The sequence below is a fragment of the Myodes glareolus genome, chromosome 26, assembly GCF_982192425.1.
Source record: "Myodes glareolus chromosome 26, mMyoGla1.1, whole genome shotgun sequence".
Lineage (NCBI taxonomy): Eukaryota > Metazoa > Chordata > Mammalia > Rodentia > Cricetidae > Myodes > Myodes glareolus.
This window is the reverse complement of record NC_142051.1, coordinates 5,728,044-5,750,145: the sequence shown is the minus strand read 5'-3', so window position 1 is coordinate 5,750,145 and position 22,102 is coordinate 5,728,044. Positions and strand designations below refer to the sequence as shown.

General features: G+C 45.4%; 1 protein-coding gene across 2 annotated transcripts in view; it reads right to left on the bottom strand.

Moving 5' to 3' along the window:
* Positions 1-22,102, bottom strand: part of C26H12orf56 (chromosome 26 C12orf56 homolog) — a 63,462-nt gene that overhangs the window by 39,033 nt on the left and 2,327 nt on the right. For both annotated transcript variants that reach the window (XM_085683134.2, XM_048418797.3), the window contains exons 2-3: positions 14,663-14,822; positions 7,785-7,857 (exon numbers count right to left, since the gene is read on the bottom strand). In XM_085683134.2, coding sequence (XP_085539260.2) covers positions 7,785-7,857; positions 14,663-14,822 — 233 coding nt within the window. The remainder of the gene's footprint in view (positions 1-7,784; positions 7,858-14,662; positions 14,823-22,102) is intronic.

Below are 22,102 nucleotides of genomic sequence, written 5' to 3'. Positions count from 1 at the left end.
GTGGAACTCTCCAAGTCGCCCTGTTTGTCAAAAACTCCTTTTTAAAGTCTAAACTCTACGTGCCAGTTTCAACAGGTTCTCTCTTCAGTGTCTAGACCATGATAACCATTCCTCATTCTACCTTCTTTTGTTTCTGTGTTTTGGAAACAGTGTTTCTTTGTGTCACCCTGGCTGTCCTGAAACTCTCTCTGTAGACCAGGCTGGCCTCGAACTCCCAGAGATCCACCTGTCTCTGCCTCCCAAGTGCTAGGGTTAAAGGTGTGCACTGCTACCTCCCAGCCCAGTCATTCATCATTCTCAATAGGAGGGAAACGATGAGAGTATTTGTCAGAGAGTTTTAGAAATTTGGGGACTAGCAGAAGCCAAAACGTGCTATGGTGACCGTTGACTCTAAAAGCACGCCAATGGCGTTGGCCACACCTGCCTCTCCCTGCATCTTTTCAAGCCTTGAAGTCGCGCTCACATATTCATTCGGTGCCTTGCCCGGAAGGCAAGCTTCTACCATGAGCTCAGCCCTCACAGCAGCAGTGCAAGCTCACACCACACAGCGTAGGTCAAATCGGTTCCTGCAAGCCTACACCACACAAGCCCAGCTAGGCCTTATGTATGGAGCACAATTACACACTCAAGAAACATTTAGCACCTTCTGCCCGGGGATGTCGCTTGGTGACAGAGACTTACTTAAGAACGAGTACGAGCCTGGGTGTGATGCCCAGCACCACCGCAGAGAGGGACGAAAGCACTGTATTGTAGACATGTAGCCTACAATATGATTTCAGCCAACAAGAGCAAGCGGTCCGCCCTGGGGAGCTGGCAGTCTAGAGGGAAGACAGACAAGGCACAACAGCGTGTGACTGTAACTGACAAAATAAACTCAGATAAAGGGAACCTGTGCACGTTTGGGTTTTTGTTTGCTTCGTTTCTCCCGTTTGTTTTGTTGACAGTATGCTTGAACCAAGTCATCAGACAAGATCTTTCTGAGATTGCAGTATTTGTTTCTGTTTTTAATTTTTGAGAGAAGGTTTCTCAGTAGCTATGGAAACAGTTCTGGAAATCATTCTGTAGACCGGGCTGACCTCAAACTCACAGAGATCTGCCTGCCTCTGCCTCCAGAGTGCTGGGATTAAAGGTATGCACCACCACCACCTGGCAAGGGTTAAACCAGGACCTGAGGCATGAGGAAGGGAACGCGTGGAGCAGGTGTGCGCTGCCCCTGAACTAGTCGGAGAAGTGACAAAGGAAAAAGCTGGCGCTCTAAGCAACAGGCAGAGAGTTCAGGGACATCTACGCAGTAGAAGGTTTTGTTTCCTGTGCAGTGGGTAGAAGCCACCAAAGGATTTTATTCAAAAAACAGATGTTGTGAAAAGGTCACTTGGCTTTGGGCAGGAGCCAGTCAGGCAAAGGGAGTGTTACTGAGAATGGAATTGGGATGGTCACCGGTTTGGTAGGGCTGGTGGGAGATGCCCAGGCTCGTCCCAGGGTATCTACAGTGAGGAAAGAGAAGCTGGTGCCCAGGGGTATGTCTCAGTGGTTGTGTGTTTATCTGTCAGGCACAAGGTGCTGGGTTCCATCCTCAGGGGTTGGGGATCAGAATGAGAAGGAGAAATGAGGGGGTGCACAGTCAAGAAGATTGACATAACTGTGGATACACGGCACAGTAATTACCCAGCCTTGGTGGCTCACTGACAGAATACCTCAGGGAGTCAGCAAAAGCAGACTGCTGAGCCCCACAGCCAAAGCAGAGGATTCAGTAGCCTGGGACGGAGACTAAGTACACAGCCAGGCTTAGAAATTACAGGGTTTCGCTCTTATTCCAGGTCAGCTTTGTTTCACACTCCAGCTGACCCAGGCTGTCTCCTCACATGGCCTGGCCAACCACACACTAGGCAAGCAGCAATGCCACCCTGGGAAGTTAGTCCCAGATTCTGACATACTAAAGACCAAGCCAAGATCAACAGCAGGGCTCAGCAGGAGAGCCTCAGGGAAACCAGCTCTTCCATTCGACCGGCAAACCTTGACCTTGCTCTGGATGCTTAGCACCATCAGCAGGACAATATGTGTGTCCTGTGGACTTTTTGTAACAGACCAAACAGCATTGGTGACTGGGGGCCTCTGCACTTCAGGGTGGTCTTCATTCACATGACATTGGAACACTGACTCCAGCTGGAGAGACAGAGTGGGCAGCAACACACCCTCACTGCCTAGGACTCCAACCGTCCTCCCTGGCTGAGCCAGGGCAAATAAACATACAGTCTTAGTAAATGAGCAAAGCTGCTGCCCCAGAGATCCACTGCAGTGTCCACAAAACTCAGCACATTCTCTGTAAGGACAGCAAGAATGTTTAGCAAGAAAGGCTAAGGAGAGGACACAGTGCAGTCGCGAATCTTTCTTGTTGGACTTTCTTGGATGGCCAGTCCGACTTACTATTAATTATGAGAGCTTTTATCATAGGTTTGTTCCCCATTAGGCCTTATAACTTAAATTAACCTGTTTCTATTATTCTACATTCTGCCATGTGGCTTTTTAACTCTCCTTCCTTCTGTACATCTGACTTCTTCAGTGTCTCGCGGGCACGTCCCACATGCTGGACTCCAACCCTGAGTTCTCTCTCCCCAGAAGTCCTGCCTCTTCTCTCCTGCCTAGTTACTGGTTGTTCATCCTTTTTGCTTGTTTGTTTGATTTTTATTTTTCGAGACAGTGTTTCTCTGTAGTTTTTGGAGCCTGTCCTGGAACTAGCTCTTGTAGACCAGGCTGGCCTCGAACTCATGGAGATTCTCCTGCCTCTGCCTCCCGAGTGTTGGAACTAAAGGCGTGCGCCGCCACCGCCCAGAAGCTACTCAGCTTTTCCACTAAACCAATCACAACAACACATCTTCACACAGTGTAAACAAATATCCCGCAACACAGGCAGGGTGGGGAAACAGAAACAACCACTTGACGAGTTTGTTCCAGACCTTGGAGTAGTTCACAGAAAATATTTGGCGAAGACTTTAGTTCTCGCCATGATGAAGGAGCACTGACGGCAGTGAGTGCACAGAGGCTGAGACACTGGCTGTGTACACTGATGGCTCCCATGTGACATTAAATGGTACTCCACAAACTGCCGCTGGCGCCCCACGGGAAACCAGGAGGATGGTGTCCCTGCCCCGACACCACCATTTTGAAGAGGCCTTGGCGACTGTTGTGAGCCGGCTCGCAGTGCTAAACAGAACACCTATTCTGCCTGAGCCAGTTGGGTTTTCTGAAGTTTTAGCTTCAAATAGAGTTGGAACTGTAATCTCAAAAGCCTGGAGCAAGCTGACAGGAACACAGAGACACTTACACTATAATCCAACACATTCATGAAAGTTACAGTCATTGTAGACAACACTTTTGTCCAAAATGGTTGGTCGGTGATGTGGGATGTCCTTCCATACATGTGTTGCTTTATTGGTTGATGAATAAAGCTGTTTCAGTCTATGACAGGGCAGAATAAAGTCAGGTGGGAAATCTGAGCAGAAATATAGAGTGGGAGGAGTCAAAGAGTAGCCAAGTAGCTGCTAAAGGAAAAGGATATCAGAACCTTACTACCATTAAGTCACAGCCTCGTGGCTACACAAATTGATAGAAATGGGTTAAGATGAAAGAGCTACCCAATAAGAAGTAAGTTAATAGGCCAAGCAGTGTTGTAATTAATATAGTCTCTGTGTGATTATTTGAGTCTTAGTGGCTGGAAATGAAAGAACAGTCTCCATTTACAGGCTGGAATAAAACTATTGGTTGGAAGGGTTTTTTTTTCGGTTTCTATTTGTTTTATTTTGGATTGTTTGTTTTGTTTTTTGCTTGTTTTCTTTTTCAGTTCTGGATATTAAACCCGTGGCTAGGTAAGTGCTTGACCAGCTGCCCTACATCCCATCCCCAAAGTAACCACCCCCCACTCTCTTTACTATTTTGTGTGTGGGTGTTTTGCCTGCATGTATGTCTGTGTGCTATGTGTGTACCTGGTGCCCACAGTTCAGAAAAGGGTGTCCAGTAAGTCTTAACTCCTGAGCCATCTCTCTAACTCTTTTTTTTTTTTTTTTAGAAAGTCTCACTGTGTTCTTGAATCTAACCTTGAATTCCTGGACTCAGTTGATCTTTAGCCTCCAGTAGCTGAGACTTTAGATGTGTACCATCGCACATGGACTCTGGCCTCCAAATAATCATTTTAAGCCAAATTCTATTAGTTAAATAGATAATGTGCTCCCAACAAGAAAAAAATTTAGAGGGGTTAGGAGGTGTGACCTTGTTGGAGAAAATGTGTCACCGGGGGTGGGCTTTGAGGTTTTAGAAGTCCAAACCAGGTTCAGTCTCTCTCTCTCCTTCTCCCTCTCTCTCCCCCCAACTTTCCTCTTTCTCTCCCCCCTCCTCTCTCTCTCTCCTTTATCTTCCTCTCTCTCTCTCTCTCTCTCTCTCTCTCTCTCTCTCTCTCTCTCTCTCTCTCTCTCACTTGCTCACTCTTTCTAGCAGGTCCAAGCAAGGCAAACGGCACAGCACTAACAGGTATTAACTTTTACCCTTTACCCTCCTACCCTTGCTGAAGACTGTTAGACCACATTCCCAAAGCTAGTACCAAAGATCACTCCCTTATTTGGCCACTGACTCATTACTGAGACAAAACACCAAGGTTCAACAATCAGAATTCATTATTTGGCTAATATGTCCAGCTAGGACTTACCAACTCACCCAAGCACAGACTCCCCTTTTTCTCCTTAAAAACCCACTCCTGTAGAAAAAAAAAAAAAGCTGCTTTTCCTGCAAAAAACAAACAAAGCTGCTTTTCCTGAAAAACAAAAATAAAACAATAAAACAAAACCAAACCAAAATAAAAAAAAACCCACCCACTTTTCCTGCTGGCTTGCTGTCTGCCTCTGCAGCCTGCCCCACCCCAACTTGCCCCTCTGAGGTAATAAATCTTTTTTGTGCTTAAAATTTGGTGTCTGGGAGTGTCTTGAGGAGGACCTCCCTTACAGTTACGTCATTTCATGAAACTATTCCTAAGAACACTTTAAGTGTTAAAATTATCTTGGGTAAATTGGTCTCTGCACAGCCCTAAATTCCGATACAGAGGGACCTTTAGATAAAGGCTAACTCCCTGACTCTTTAACTGTTATCTTTCTACTTCTGGAGACTTCTGGAAGTAAGTATATACTTGCTTCATATGTACTCAAAATTGTGGTTTTCTGCTCTTAAAAAGTCAAACCAACTGGAGGTCAGTTCTGTTTTATCTACTAAGACAGTCCCGCCGGTGGTTAATGAAGACACCATTTGACTTACTCAGGCTTCTGGGGGCTTTTCTCTTCAGGTGCCCGGAACATCCCTTCCTGTGGCCTACAGATCTGGGGGAGACTTCTCGTTCCTTTCCGGCACATGACTGACTCTGTGCCACCATGCTTCCCACTGTGTTGATAATGGGCTAAACATCTTAACCTGTAAGCTAGTCCCAGCTAGATGCGGCCTTTGACAACAGTTCTCATGGTCATGATGTCTCTGCACAGCAACAGAACAATGACTGAGGCACAAAGTTTGGGTTTTGGTCATGGTATTTCATCACTGCAATGTAACTGCCCTTAAACAGAAGAATACTTAGAGATCCTGTGGTTCAGCCCAAGACAGAAAGTGAAACGAGACAGAGCGTGGAGGGTCGCACCCCGCACCCTCCCACCCACCCCCACCCCGACCCTCACCCTCCACCCCTCACACCCCCACACTCCCATCCCCACACCCCCTCACACCCCACTCCCACCCCCCCACTCTCCCACACCTTCCCACCCCCACCTCCCCATCTCTACTCCCCCACCCCCCACCCCCTCACCCCCACCTCCTCACACCTCCACCTCCACCCCCGGACTCCCCCATGCTCCCTCACACCCCCACACCCCCACACCCCACTCTGCAGCACCTGTCCTGCAGACCACAGACTTCCAACACTCCCCAGGCAGGACGTCTCTCCAGGATTTTGTGCTAATATGGTAACGTGAACTTCTCCACCTACCACAGGGATTCTCCTCATGCCTGTCTGTCTCTGCACACACAGTTCCTAGGACCCAGCACTGCCCTTTCTTCTGGTGCAGACTCCATCGTGTGGGAGTATTATACTTCAGGTTATGAGAGGAGAATATCTCCTTAAAATATATACTGACTTTTCCTTCACTTCCAGTGAAGTCAGTATCTGATGCCCTCTCCTAACCTTCATGAAAACACACAGAGAGACACACAAACACACAAAACAAAATAAAACAAATCTTAAAGAAAGGTCTTCCAAAATATGCACCCAATTTCCCTTCGCGTTCTATTTTGGGGCTTGCTTATACCCTGTATCCATTTTCTATCACTGTCATAAATACTATGCTCAAAAGGGACTGAGAGGAAAGGGCTTGTTCAAAGTCACAAGGGGGCACTGGGAAGTGTGGGAGGAGCCTGAAAGAGAAACCATGGGAATGTTGCTTACAGAATAATTTCATCTGGCTTGATCAGCCAGCTTTCCTGCACAGCCCAGGCCTCCTTAGGGATGGCACCACCCACAGTGGAGTGGGCTCTCCTGCAGCAACTAGCAACCAAGAAACTGCCCCTTCAGACATGCCCACAGGCCTATCTCATGGGGGTGGTTCTTGAACTGAGGTCTCTTTCCTGATGTGTCAAGTTGACAATCAAGGTGAGTCTCCACAGGCTGATTCATGTTCTATGTATTATCTGCCCGACTTCACGTCTGCTCTCCTTGATGGCTCCTCCTCCTTATGAACCGTCCTGTTACCAACTGTCACCGGAAGCCTGACTTCTCTCCACAACTTATTTTCCCCCTCTTTAAATCTCTTAGGCAAATTGTGTCAACTCATCTGGAGCACACAGCATATTTACCATTACATAACTTCCAGGCAGATGTTATGAAACCTGGTTAGAATTCTCGAGGACACAAATTCTGCCTCATTCGCCCTTAGCCTTTACAGGGTTCAGGGTGTGGCCCACTTGGAAGAGTGCTTGTCTCCAATACACAAAGTCCTGGGTCAAGGTTCAAGGTTATCCCTAGTTCCCTGGGCTATCTAAGAGTCTAAGAGTCTGTCTCAAAAAAAAAAAAAGCAAAACCAAGAAATGTTACAAGTTCTAATATTTTTCTCTACAAAGAGTTCAAGGTTAATAATTATTTTTAATTCAACTTTCATCTATTAAAGTGATATTGTGATATGATATTTATATATTCCATGAAATGAAAAATATAATAACATATTGTGTTATTTTAATTAACTGGATTTTAATTTGGGAAAGTTTTTTCAAAATACTTTTTTTCATTGCTACACACATGATATGCATAGATTGAATCTAAAACAAGTAGTAGAAAAATGTACTTTTTTAAATTGAGGGCCAGTGAGATGGCTCAGCAGATGAAGGACCGACCACCAGTGCAGAAGACCTAAATTTAGTCCCCAGAACCCACAATGTGGGAGAGAACCTACTCTTGCAAGGTACCCTCTGGCCTCCACATGCTCACTATGGTGCATTCTCATGTACACTCACATGCACACATTTACATACACACTTGCATGCACACACTCACATGCACATACTCACGTGCACCCACTCGCATGCACACATTTGCATGCACACTCACGTGCACACACTTGCATGCACACATGTGCATGCACACTCATGTGCACACACTCGCATGCACACATGTGCACACACACCACACATACAATATGTAAAAACTTATTTTTAAAACAAACCAAACTGCAACGTAAGTTTTGATCAGCAAGATAAAATCATCTTACCTGAGAGAGGATTTGTTCAGACTCCTAGGATCTTTTCTTCTCCAAAAAGTAGGTCCATTATTATCTTGCTTGACTTAAAAACAAGAAAGTGATGTGGTCATTGACTAAGTGATCTGAGTTTATGAGACCTGATGTCATCAAGGGTCGTGACACAGCAGTCTAGTGCCACTGCCACGGCTTGAAATCTTCCTTTGTAATGGGGACCCGGAAGTGAAGTGGAACTCGGTCTGCGTCTGTGGTGGTGGTGGAATGTCTGATCTCCTAGACACCACACACTCGAGGCTGCGGGCACAGGCAGGAATGACAAAATCCTGACGCCATCCCACTCTCCAGAGAGCAGTGGCTCAGACACCAAGTCTTTGGTCAGCCAGCCTGGTGGATTTTCGACAGAATGTTTGTAGTGCTACCCAGCTGAAAACATTTTTCGGGGGCTGGGAGATAGCTCAGTCAGAAAAGTGCCTGCTCCACTAAAGCCTGATAGGACCCCCAGCACCCTTGTAAAAGCTGGGGTTATGGCATGTGTCTGTGGCCCCATGGCCACAACTCCATGGGATGGGAGTTGTGGGCAGGATCCCTGGAGCCCATCAGCTAGGCAGCTTAGCTGCATCGGTGAACTCAGGTTCAGTAAGAGACACTGTCTCAAAAAATAAGTTGGAGAGAAACCAAGAAAGACACCAGATGTAGATCTCTGGCCTCAACACAGAAACATATACCACACACAGAGACTTGTACAAAAAAGTCCCAATATATGTACACTAAAGACACTCTTTAGAAGAAATTTTGCAATGGCTAGTTTTGACTGCCAACTTGACACATATAGAATCGCCTAGAAGTCTCAGTGAGGGGCTTTTTAGGTCAAGTCGGCCAGTAAGAATGTCTTGGGAAATTGTCTTGTTACCATAACTGAAGTGGGAAGACACTCCCTGTAGTCAGATGTTTCTCTGCTGCCTTCCTGTTCAAAAATACCTGGCAGTTGCTTCCCAGATAATTGACTCAGAGGCTTAATATAAATTATAAATGCTCAGCCAATAACTCAGGCTTATTACTACCTCTTACATTTTAAATAAACTCATATTTTTTATTTACTCTCTGCCATGGGTTGTACCTTTATTAGCATGACACATTCATCGCTTGCTCCCTCTGTGACTGCTGGCAACTCCTCTCATTTCATCCTTCTCCTTCCCATCATCCTTAGTTTGGTTGTCCCGCCTATACTTCCTGCCTGGCTACAGGTCAATCAGTGCTTTATTAAACCAATTCAAGTGACAAATCTTTACAGGGTACAAGAGGATCATTTCACAGCAGCTCCCACTGTGGGCAGTATCAATCCCTGATTTGGTCCTAGACTTAAAAACAGAAAAACTAATCCAGGCGTGGGCATGCATGCACCTATCTTCTCTCTCCTCTTGCCCGTGGCTATGATATCTGCTTTGCGCTCCTGCCATCACTTTCCCACAGTGATGGACTGTAACCTGAAACTGTAAGACAAGCCCTTCCCCTTCAGTACTTCCTGTCATTTTATATTAGCACAGAGACCAGAGCAGACTGTAGAACAGTAAATGTGCTTTCTCTATTGCAAGAGAAAGCAATCCTCTTCCTGTGAAGACATTTGAGCAGAATTATGAAAAAAAATTCCCATCATACCTGAAACTCCCTAGAACCTTGTTCTAGTTTTAGACCTTCCCTACCTTATTAGTTTTAGAAAATGTCCTGTTTTAACTTACATATACATATGTGCGTATGTGTGTGCATGTGTGCATGTATGTAACTTTTTGTTCCATTTCTATTTCTTTGGTCTTATTTTACTGTGTAGCCTTGTGGCTTTGAACTTGCAATGTAGACCAGGCTGGCCTTGAACTTGCATTGATCGTCCTGCCTCTGCCTCCCAAGTGCTGGGTTACAGACATGTGCTACCACACTGGCTGTGCATTTTTCCTTCTTCCTTCCTTCCTTTTTTTGTTTTTGTACGATTTTGTTGTTTGCTTTTGGTTTTATTTTCTTTTTTAAAACTAATTTATTTAAATTTATTTTTTTGGACATTGGTGTGAAGATGTCATATCTCTAAGAACTGGAGTTACAGACAGTTGTAAGCTGCTATGTGGATGCTAGGAATTGAACCCAGGTCCTCTGGAAGAGCAGTCAGTGCTCTTAACTGCTGAGTCATCTCTCCAGCCCATGCCTTTCTTCTTTGAGGCAGAGTTTCATGTAGCTGAGGCCTGCCTCAAGCTTACTATGCAGACAAGGGTGACCTTTAACTCCTGACCCTCCCTCCTCCGCCCCCACGTGCTAGGATCACAAGCATGTGCCACACACCACGTTCCGCTCCATTTTGTTAAATCGTATTTCACTGTGCTTTGGGAGTTAGTTTGGATTTTTTTTTTAAGTCTTTAAGATGTCATCTGTGGTTCTAGACCTGTGACAGTGACCGCTAGTCACATGGAGCTGCTTAAACCCAAATCGAAACTTAGTTACACAACAGCATTCATGTTTGGTGGCCAAATGTGTTGGACATAATCCCACTCGATGTAAAATATGTCCACGATGGTAGTAAGTGTTGCTGCTGGTGGTATTCTAGAATGTTCCTGAAACTAAGTAATCTTGGTGCTCTCTCTCCCAGAGCTTCAGAGTTCATCCTCGCCACTCTGTTGCCAGGGGTTTTGTTCCTGTAGAGTCTGCTATAGCTGGGGCTGCAATGTCTCCCAAGGCTTACTCCCAAGCCCGCATCACCACTGGAAGGTGGTAGAATGTTCACAAGGTGGGGACTGGGAAGAAATAAATGAAAGCATACCCATGAAGGGGAAATTGGAACCGGAACCCCTTCCTACCTTGTTCTCCCTTCTGAACTGACCTGAACTTGTTCTACCATGCTTCCTTCCACCCTATGCTGCCATGCCAAGGCCCAAAACACCAGGATGTGCTGACCATGAACTGAAAGTATGTGCCTAACTGCCTTCCCTTTGGGTTCCTTTATCTCAGATTCTGGCTCAGTAAAGCAAAGTTGGTGAGCAACGTTTAATAGCCACTCTGCATCTAAATACAGAAAATCCAAAATGCTGACTGTGGCCCACATAAGAAAATATGTATGCTCATGAGAAATAAAAACTGCTGGGCTGGGAGATGGCTCAGTGGTTAAGAGCACTGCCTGCTCTTCCAAAAGTCCTGAGTTCAATTCCTGACAACCACATGGTGGTTCATCTGTAATGAGGTCTGGTGCCCTCTTCTGGCCTGCAGACATACACAAAGACAGAATATTGCATACATAATAGATAGATAGATAGATAGATAGATAGATAGATAGATAGATAGATAGATAGATTTTTTTTAAAAAAACTGCTTTTTCTCTGTACCTCTTGAAAAAGCTGGACCTAACAACCGTATCTGATGATTTAAACCAAGTATTTTTACTGCAGATGATCTGGACTCTGAGTTTCCTTTGTTCAGATAATCACGGTGACTGGGGAGTGGACAACTTTGCCACATGATAAAAATACTCCCTGGGCTTTCACCCATGAGGTTAGCAGTCAGTACTAATAATTACCTTTATTTAACTACTCAGTAGCTAATGCTTGCTGCTTCTCTTGGCATGACATCATCCTTAACATTAAAGACTATGGTAATAGCTATTTCACACAGCTGGTCAGACAGGAGTGAGTCCACCCCTTCCTGTAGGACCACATAGCAGAGCAGCTAAGAGGTGAGCCACGGGGTCCTACAGGAGGTGAGCCATGGGGTCCTACAGGAGGTGAGCCATGGGGTCCTACAGGAGGTGAGCCATGGGGTCCTACAGGAGGTGAGCCACGGGGTCCTACAGGAGGTGAGCCATGGGGTCCTACAGGAGGTGAGCCATGGGGTCCTACAGGAGGTGAGCCATGGGGTCCTACAGGAGGTGAGCCATGGGGTCCTACAGGAGGTGAGCTATGGGGTCCTACAGGAGGTGAGCTATGGGGTCCTACAGGAGGTGAGCCACAGGGTCCTACAGGAGGTGAGCCACAGGGTCCTACAGGAGGTGAGCCATGGGGTCCTACAGGAGGTGAGCCATGGGGTCCTACAGGAGGTGAGCCATGGGGTCCTACAGGAGGTGAGCTATGGGGTCCTACAGGAGGTGAGCCACAGGGTCCTACAGGAGGTGAGCCATGGGGTCCTACAGGAGGTGAGCCATGGGGTCCTACAGGAGGTGAGCCATGGGGTCCTACAGGAGGTGAGCCATGGGGTCCTACAGGAGGTGAGCCATGGGGTCCTACAGGAGGTGAGCCATGGGGTCCTACAGGAGGTGAGCCATGGGGTCCTACAGGAGGTGAGCCATGGGGTCCTACAGGAGGTGAGCCATGGGGTCCTACAGGAGGTGAGCCATGGGGTCCTACAGGAGGTGAGCCACGGGGTCCTACAGGAGGTGAGCCATGGGGTCCTACAGGAGGTGAGCCATGGGGTCCTACAGGAGGTGAGCCATGGGGTCCTACAGGAGGTGAGCCATGGGGTCCTACAGGAGGTGAGCCATGGGGTCCTACAGGAGGTGAGCCATGGGGTCCTACAGGAGGTGAGCCATGGGGTCCTACAGGAGGTGAGCCATGGGGTCCTACAGGAGGTGAGCCATGGGGTCCTACAGGAGGTGAGCCATGGGGTCCTACAGGAGGTGAACCACTGGGTCCTACAGGAAGTGAACCATGGGGTCCTACAGAAGGTGAACAACAGGGTCCTACAGGAGGTGAACAACAGGGTCCAACAGAAGGTGAACAACAGGGTCCTACAGGAAGTGAACCACTGAGTCCTACAGGAGGTGAACCACTGGGTCCTACAGAAGGTGAACAACAGGGTCCTACAGGAGGTGAACCACTGGGTCCTACAGGAAGTGAACCATAGGGTCTTATAGAGGCTAAACCTTGGGGTCCTACAGGAGATGAACCATGGGGTCCTATAGGAAGTGAACCATGGGGTCTTACAGGGGCTAAATCTTGGGGTCCTACAGGAGGTGATCCATGGGGTCTTACAGGTAGTGAACCACAGGGTCCTACAGGAGGTGAACCATGGGGTCCTACAGAAGGTGAACAACAGGGTCCTACAGGAGGTGAACAACAGGGTCCTACAGAAGGTGAACAACAGGGTCCTACAGGAGGTGAACCACTGAGTCCTACAGGAGGTGAACCACTGGGTCTTACAGGAGGTGAACCACGGGGTCCTACATAAATAGGAATACCCTAATCAAACAGGACAACAGAAAACACAAAGAACCCAACATCATCATGATGGAAAGGATGAATGCCTTTTATCTTATAATGTGTATCATTTCTTCTTGCGGTGATGGTAGGATTGTGTTTCAAAGAACATCTGCACAAACATGTCAGATGGGGCCAGGAATGGTGGTGCGCCTCTAATCCCAGCACTCAGGAGGCAGAGGCGGGTAGATCTCTGTGCATTCAAGGCTAGCTTGCAGAAAAATGTGTCTGATAACCTCTTTGGGGTGAAGGTAAAGAACCGGTGACAGAAGGGAGTCTGTGACTAGCCACGAACAAGTGCACAACATAATTTCTTCACTGCTTAATATCATTTGCAAAGTTTCTAGCCACTGCAATTTCATAAACTTCTTTTAATATATTTCCATGGTCCTATCCATGTTGAAAAAGAGCCAAGGAAACTAGGCTTGCAGGCAGGTTGAATATGCATTCAAGGCAAGCAACACCAGTTCGATACCCTAATTAGTGTAACAAGAGACTTGGTGAGCAACCAGGGATTTCATAACCCTGCTAATTATGCCTGGGACAAACAGTTTCCATGCTGTAGCTACCCATGTGCAGAGGTGCTTGTCCATTAAAGGGGAAAACAGTACACGACTTCCTTCCACTGGGTAACTGACTTGGAGTCTAGTGGCCAGAAAATGGGTGCTCAGAGAAGGGGCTACCCACAGGCCACCTCAGACTGTCATTTCCCAGTTCTCATTCTTTGCTAAGGATGCAATCATTTTGATTGATTGTTGATGTGCGTAAGCGCATTGCACCACCTTTGTGTCTGGTGCCCACGGAGGTCAGAGGAGGGCACTGAATCTCTTGGAACCAGAGTTACAGATGGCTGGGAGCCACCTGTGGGTGCTGGGATCTGAACCGAGGTCCTCTGTAAGAACAGCAAGTTCTCTCAACCACAAACCTGGCCTATGCAAAACAAAACAAAACAAAACAAAAACCAACAAAAAACCCACTGTCTCAAAAGTAAGAATCCCAGAACCCTGCACCCTCTATCTATGGCCTCATTTGAGTCCCCATCCTTCATATTCCCCAGGTAATGTGTGACCACCGCAGCCTTCCTTAGGAAGAATCCTGTTTGGCCGAATTAGCTGAGTACCCATGACTCGACGCTGCTTCTTAGTTTTCTATCCAGTGGCCCCACCCTGCTTCCTGGTTATCAATCCCCTTGCCCACACCACAGCCAGAGTCATTCCCCATCCCGGACACTAAGATCTCTGTTTCCAAGGGTCTAACACAGCTCGTTCTGCCTCTTTACGGCCAGGGATGCAGCAACAACAATTTTTCTCTTTTGTTTTTCTACTTCTTTTCCTAGATAGGAGCTTGGCTTGAGTCTGCAATCCTCCTGCCTCAGCCTTCCAAGTGCTGAGATAGCAGATGTATCTGCCACCACATCCAGGACCAAAAAAAAATTTTTTTTGAAGAACAAATATTTTTAAATGATCATCCCTTCCTAGTGGGAGGCCCAAGGCTCGAAGGATAGCCAATGGAGAGTCTAGACCCAGGTGCACAAGCCAGCTCTTTACGCGCTACACTTCTTCACCAGGAAAACAAATTCTTTTAATCTATGGGTGTTCAAAGGTAGGGGAACCTTGTCTCAAAAAAAAAAAAAAGCACCTGAGTTTTCTAATGTCATGTACTACATACCTTTCCTGGTAGCCTTGCTGTGGTGAAGGGAAGATAGGAATTTCCCGACACCTTTGGATTTTCCGCCCGCTTTTTTCAAAACGGTTGAAGAATAGACAATACGAATGTGCTGGTTGATCTCTCTATCAGGTGAATTCAAAAATTCTGGGTAATCATCGATCTGAAAAAGAATTTGCTCTCATTGAACAGAATGCCTACTTATTTGGGGAAAATAAATCCTGTAAATGAAGGGCGAGTTTCATGTGAGTTGTTTTCGTAATTTTCCACTGGGGTACGTTTTCTCTTCTTGTTCTCAATTCTTTCTCTGAAAGTTCTAGTTCCTGTGAAAAATACAACAGGCAACAGAGGCCAAGAAACCACTTACACTATAGGATTACTCAATAAAAAGCAATGGTGTTCTTGTTAAAACACATTTTTTATAAACCTCACTGTTTATAATATGTGTGTGTATCTGTCTGTCTGACTGTCTGTGTGTATCTCCACTTTGTGTATGTGTGTGTGCATCTCCACTTTGTGTTTTTTAAGATGTGTGTGTATATGAGTCTGTGTGTGTCTCTGTGTGGGAGGGGAGTGCCTGTGTGTGTATATCTGTGGGTATACATGTCCCTGTGGATGTGTGTCTGTGTGTCTGTATATCTGTGTGTGGAAGTTGTATCTGTTGGTATGTTTGTATCTGTGAGTGTGTATGTGTATCTGTGGGTATGTATGTGTATGGTGTAGGAGTTGTATCTGTGAGCATGTTTGCATCTGTGAGTGTATATGTGTCTGTGTGTGTGTGCGTGTGGGTGTGTGCATAAGTCAAAGGACAACTTTTGGGAGTCACTTCTCTCCTTTCATGGTGGGATCTCGGAGTGGAACTCGGGCTGTCAGGCTCACACAGCAAACACTTCTACCCACTAAGCCATCTCGCCTTCAACTTAATTTTGAAAATGGATTCTTTAGTGATAAAACTGTTTCAAACTGTATGCTCGATTGGTTAAACACAGGATTCTCTGTGCAGGAGGCGGTGTGCTGCGAGGGTTTCCAGACGGTCTGTGAACACAGACTCTGGGTTTAAGGCATTAAAAATTGTTCTTTTTCCTAGAAAGTGCTCTGCTTCCTATTTAAAAAAAAAAGAAAAATAAAAGAAGAAAGTCTCAATCTATCCTTTTGGAACTTTTATTTATTAATCTACTCCCTCTTAATGACCCACAGCAAATGTATGTGATTGGAAAATCAAGGATAAAGCCAGGTCACCATTAGGGACATGCCCAAGCCATTCATTCAGAACTCAGGGGCTTCTGTTACAGACTTCTCTAGAACTAAGCATTTGGATAAAATTTTTCCTGATGTCATGCAGTTTCATCTTTTTCTCTTCACAAATATAGAAAGGAACTAGCAGGGGCTGAAGAGAGGGCTCGGAGGTTAAGAGCACTGCTGCTCTCACAGAGGCCTGAGTTCAGCTCCCTGCACCACACGGGCACTTGGAACAATGCACGTCTCCAGTTCCAGGGTATCCAGCACCTTCCTCCGACCTCCATGGGCACCAGGAATGCAAGTGACTACATACATATATAAAACAGAATAAACACATGCACAAAACTTAAAGATCTAACAAAAATCTGTAAATTTAAAAATTAAATATAACTTAAGAGTATTGAAGAGAGGAGAATAAACCAATGAAAAGTTACCAGGCTCCACCCAAATTCAATTTATAAAAATTACAATGTTTAGGATCCAGGCATGCAGCACACACCATAATCCCAGTACTTAGAAGGTAGAGGAAGGTGATCAAGAATTCAAGGACAGTCTCAGCTATTTAGTGAGTTCAAGACTAGGGCTACAGAAGACCCTGTTTCAAAATACAAAAAGTTACTTCCCATGTACGCCCATAGCAGAGCGCTTGCCTGGCCTTTGTCAGGCTCCAAATGCAAACTTGGAGACTGGAAAAAGGTGGAGCACAGACTTGCTCCCTTTCCTCCGCCAAACCTGCCTCCTGCCGTCCTACTTTGCAGGGAATGAAGAAAAAAGGAAAGCACTGACGGCCTCAGTAAAGAAGCAATCGGGCACTTTCAGAGTGTGGAAGCATTTGTAGGACGCGTGACCTAGTATCACTAGTAAATGTGTGAACAGAAACAAGAGGAGGAAGAACTGTCACAGGGTAAAGGGAACTTAAGAGACAAGCCTAAGCCAGCATTTCTGGTTCTCCCTTTGAACAAGCTCGCTTGCAAAAACAAAACAAACAACACATTTCTGGGCTTGGTGGATAAAATGGTCTGAGCTCAATTCCTGAGTTCAAGCGTGAAAGGAGAGAACTGAGTCCAGCAGGTAGTTCTGACCTGCAAACATACGTCATGACACGCTCACATAAATATACAGGTGTGTGCATGATAGCCACACTTAGATCATTTATCTAATGGGACATTAGGTACTAGAAAAAGCTAAAATGTTCAACATTTCTCAACTTCCTTTCAGGATTTAGCATCTTCCATGAACAGTAAACTTTAAACCTCCCACCTGCAGCAGGGTAAGACAGCAACTGGTTAATTACAGCTTAATTAACTGCCTATGCAAGAGTATTTCTAAGACAGTATAAAAGATGGACAAACAGCCAGAAGGTGATGGCGCACACCTTTAATCCCAGCACTCAGGAGGCAGAGACAGCGGATCTCTGTGAGTTCGAGGTCAGCCTGGTCTACAGAGCTGGTTACAGGACAGCTAGGGCTGTTACACAGAGAGACCCTGTCTCAAAAAACAAAACAAAACAAAAAGATGGACAAACAGCAAACCCAAAGAATGGAATATATTGACAAAATGTCCAAAATATGAAGACACTGAAGTCGGTTTCCTCCTAAATGGCCCACATCAGCAATCACCTGCGTTTCACACAGTTTAGTCATAAGTAGAAGCTGTTTTTATGTTTGATAATTAAATGTGGATAGTTAAAAATGTCACTGTAGTCCCTTCAAGGTGGCTTTTTCCTTTTTCCTTTACTTGGACTTCAGTATACCAAGCCCTAAAGAAGTCTTAGCAGATGGACTATTTTTGTAATCTATGAAAATTGCTAGCATAAAGTAATCCATTCACATATTCTGAAAAGGATTACTAGCTTTGTAAATGGGGCTATGTCCATCGAAACACTGATGACCCCTTTAGACTATTTCAGATCGCTCACAGCTAAGAAAGATTAAAAGAAAAAATAATAAAGTCTTGGTCCTTGAGCAACTTCTCACCTGGGAGTCTTCCAACTTAGTCTGTCCTTGAACTTCATTAATACCAAGAGGCCCATTTCAGGTTTTGAAGACCAAAAACCTTGAGCAGATTGCTACAGCATGGGCGAGTTTAAAAAGAATTTTTTATTATTTCTTGGTGATTTTTTTTTTTAAATGAGATGGGAGTGTTTTGTTTGCTGCCTAGGATGGCGTGAAATTGTCCCCCTTCCAGTCCCTTAAGGAGCTGAAATTTCAGGGTAAACCAGCAAGCTGATTACCTTCTCTCTCGTTTGTTTAGTTCATCACATATTTTCTGAAAGCATTTACAGAAAGCTCTGATTTGAGATAGACAGAATGTAAGGTGGGATTCTATTTCCAAAGGGTGTGGTCCTGGGGTTCAGTCACCACTAACTTCACCCCTTTGGTGACCCATGCTCAAGAACCACATAATTCGCATATTGAAGTAACTATATTTTTCCTATTGAAACCCCCAAAATCTTCTAAAGAGATCACACACCTCTGTCAAGAGGTTGCCAAGGGTACGTGTTCAGTAGTTAAAGAAGCCAACTTAGAGGTCAAAGATCTGCATTAATAAATTCCAGCTCATGCATTTCAAATGCATGACCCATATTACTCTCTCACCCTGTCTCCTCTTACATGAGAGACATGTAGACATGCCTTTCTTACGAAGTCGAAGCTATTTAAAGTGTTTTGCATGTGACGGGCATATAGTACATGCTCACCTGACACTTGTTACCATTGAGCCATATTCCTGCTCAGCACAACATGTGTCTCTGATAATGGCAGCGAGGGACGCTGTGGAAGAGGACCAGAGGATCCATCTGTTTCCATTTCAAATTCGTCTGACACATAATTTGAAGAGATGGTATTTATCTCACAATACTTCTCTGTTTGTTGACTAAGCTATTAAGAATCTATGTGTTTATATCATTTTTATCATACTTATATAGACAACTGGTATTGACTTATCTTATTAATATAAAAGAATTGCTTTCACAGTGCAAGGAGCACATTTTCTTGACTGTGAGCAAGTCAATCCACAAAGACCTGATCCAGCCAGGCGGTGGTGGCACAAGTCTTTAATCCCAGGACTCAGGAGAGGTAGATGGATCTCTGTGAGTTCAAGGTCAGCCAGGTCTACAAAGCAAGTTCCTGGACAGTCTGGACTGTTTCATAGAGAAATTGATTCCCTCAAAGTAGTTTCCTAGCCTTGTCTTAGATTTCTATGAGATTTTAATGCTGGAAAAAAAAAATCCCTTAACTTTTGGTAGTTAACTATTTTCTAATTTGTTTAATTCATCATATGTACTTTCTTTTTCTTTTCTTTTTTTTTCTTTTTTTTTTTATCGATACAGGGTTTCTCTGTGGCTTTGTCGCCTGTCCTGGAACTTGCTTTGGAGACCAGGCTAGCCTGGAACTCACAGAGATCCACCTGCCTCTGCCTCCTGAGTGCTAGAATTAAAGGCGTGTGCCACCACTGCCTGGCTACTGCTTTTTATTGTACTTATCTGAGTTGCATGTTATGTGTGTTCATATATTCACATGGGAATATTCCTGTGTCCAAGCCTTTATGTGGAGACCAGAGAACAGTCTGTAGTTCATTTTCTCCTTATACTATTAGGGTCCCACCAGCTCAACAGGCTGGGTAACAAAAGACTTTACCTGCTGAGCGGTCTAGCCAGGCCCAGACATTACACTCCTTATTCTGCATCTGTGCTTATGTGTGGAGGCAGTATATGAGTGAGCACATGAGCTGGTGCCAACAGAGGTCAGAAAGGGCCCTTAGACCCCCTGAAGCTGGAGTTGCGGGTGATTTTGGGCACCAAACATGGGTGCTAATAACCAAACTCGGGTCCTCTGCAAGAGCAGCCAATGCTCTCTGCCACGGAGCCGTTGTCCCAGCCCCACTTCTGTCCCATTCTTTTTGAACCGACAAACATTTTAGTTTTTTTAAATTATTTTTTTAAGTTAATATATAAAATATTGGGTTTCATTATGGCGATTTCATATGTATGTGCCAGTATCCTTTATTCTTATTTCAGGAGCCGGGGACCACTGGAAGCATACAGCCATGGGGCAAGAGAGACAGGACGCGTGGCGGGAGAGGCAGGGGCTGATTGTCCTCGCTAGCGCTGAAGAACCAGTTTGTGGGAAAGATCTCTGTAGTTTTGTCATTTTAAAGAATGTGCCTAACACAGGGGGGTCTCCAGAGCTTGCTGAGACATGAGAGCCAAGTTCTAGAAGGGACCATACCTCAAAGGGACAGACAGAAAGTGATGCGGGAAGACATCTCTCTGTGCACAAGTCCATGCACTCAACACACACGCACAAACACGCATACACACACACACGCACACACAGGTTCAATCACTCCAACACCCATGCACACAAACACACACATATTTATTTGTATTAAGTATTTTTTAATGTATCTAGGGGCTAGAAAAATCTTACAGAAATCTAAGTTTGGTTCCCAGCTCCCACACTGGAAGCTGGCAACTGCCTGTAATGCCAGCTCCAAGGAACCTGACACCCTCTTCTGGTCTTCTGAGGACTCAAATAATAAAAATTAAAAGAAAAATATAAAGAAAAAATGTGTATGACCTTAGAGAGACTCTAACAAATTGTGTTGTGTTGTGTAGTCTACACAACAGCAGCACTACACAACAGTGTGTGTGTGTAGTCTATACAACAGCAGACCTCTACAGAATACCTTCAAAAGTAGCTTTTCATGAAAATATCAGCACTTTAGAGGCTTGCCCAAGCTTCCTAGCCCACTGAGATGAACTACATCAAACGCCTGTAAGCATACTTAAACACTTCCTAAAAGAGAAATTTCACTCCTTCAAAACATGTATGGATTTCTGATCTAACTTTTTATACCCACTACCTCCATCCTTTTTCTTCTTTTCTTTAGAAGAGAAAATGGGATTTCATCTACCTGCTTGCAGGGTTGCTGTTTTTGTTTGTTTGTTTGGTTGGTTGTTCAGTTGATTGGCTGGTTGGTCACTTTTGTTTTTTCCTCCCCAAAAGTGTAAGTACACCTTAGATTCACAGGTGTCTACCACACAGCAAACAGGGAGAGCTGGGGCCCAGAAGTGTTAGGGCTAGCTTGCTCTGGGGCTTACAGATGTCCACGTGACACAAGGACAAAGGCAGGGAGGGAACCAGAGACAAGTGGACACTAGCTAAGCAGCAGATGAGCTCGCAGAGCAGGGTGGGAAGTGAGGACAACGGCAGACACACAGAGGTGTGGTCTTAGAGAGAGGGCAGCGCTTCAGCAAAGGGAGGACGGGTTCTCCGGCCACCCGGCAGTGACACAGTGTCAAATGTGACTGCCCTGACATAACAGAGGGTGATGACATGTAATACAAGAAATCGGGGATGATGAAATTCTCAAAGAACTAATAAAAATATTAAATTCTTTAAAACTGGAAAAACTTGCAGTTTTGTGGTGGCTAAAGATCCCAGCACTTGGGAGGCAGAGGTAGACAGATCTCTGTGAGTTCGAGGCCAGCCTGGTCTACAGAACCAGTTCCAGGACAGCTAGGGCTGTTGCAGAGAGAAACTCTGTCTCAAAAAATCCAAAAAATTAAATTTTCATTCATTCATTCATCTTAAGGGGAAACCTATGGAGTCTAGTGTAAATCTGTAGATTATAACAATCCAAGATCTATTTTCTAAGATCTCAGAAAATGAGATCAAGACATTTGTGCTCAGCAGGACCCTTTCTCGGGAAGGATAATCTCAACAGCTCACTCACCTGAAATGCCATAAGGAAACTGCATCAGCTTCCTATGGAGCGGAGTGTATGGCCACTAAGACACATTGCCACTCAGCAACACACACTTACTTCCTTTCAGTTCTGGAGGTGAGAAGTCTAGACAGGAGCCTGGCCTTGGGGGATCAGTGAATGGGGGAGCTCTGTGGATCAGCACTTGCCTGGGATGCACCAGGCCTGCATTTAGTCCCCACACAAAGACTAGAGTGGGTCTTGCTGAGCTCACAGTAAGGTACCAGGAGGACTGTGCCTTTCTGGAGGCCCCTAGGGAAGTCTGTCTCCTTGCCACCCAGCCCCTAGATGCTGCCCTTTCTCCACACTCCCAATCCCTTCTTCTTCTGAAACTAGCAATGGCTGGCTGGTCTTTCTCAGGCTGCCTCTCCCTCTCTCACTTACATGGTGCCTACCAGGATACTACTAATTTATCTGATTTTATTTATTTACTTT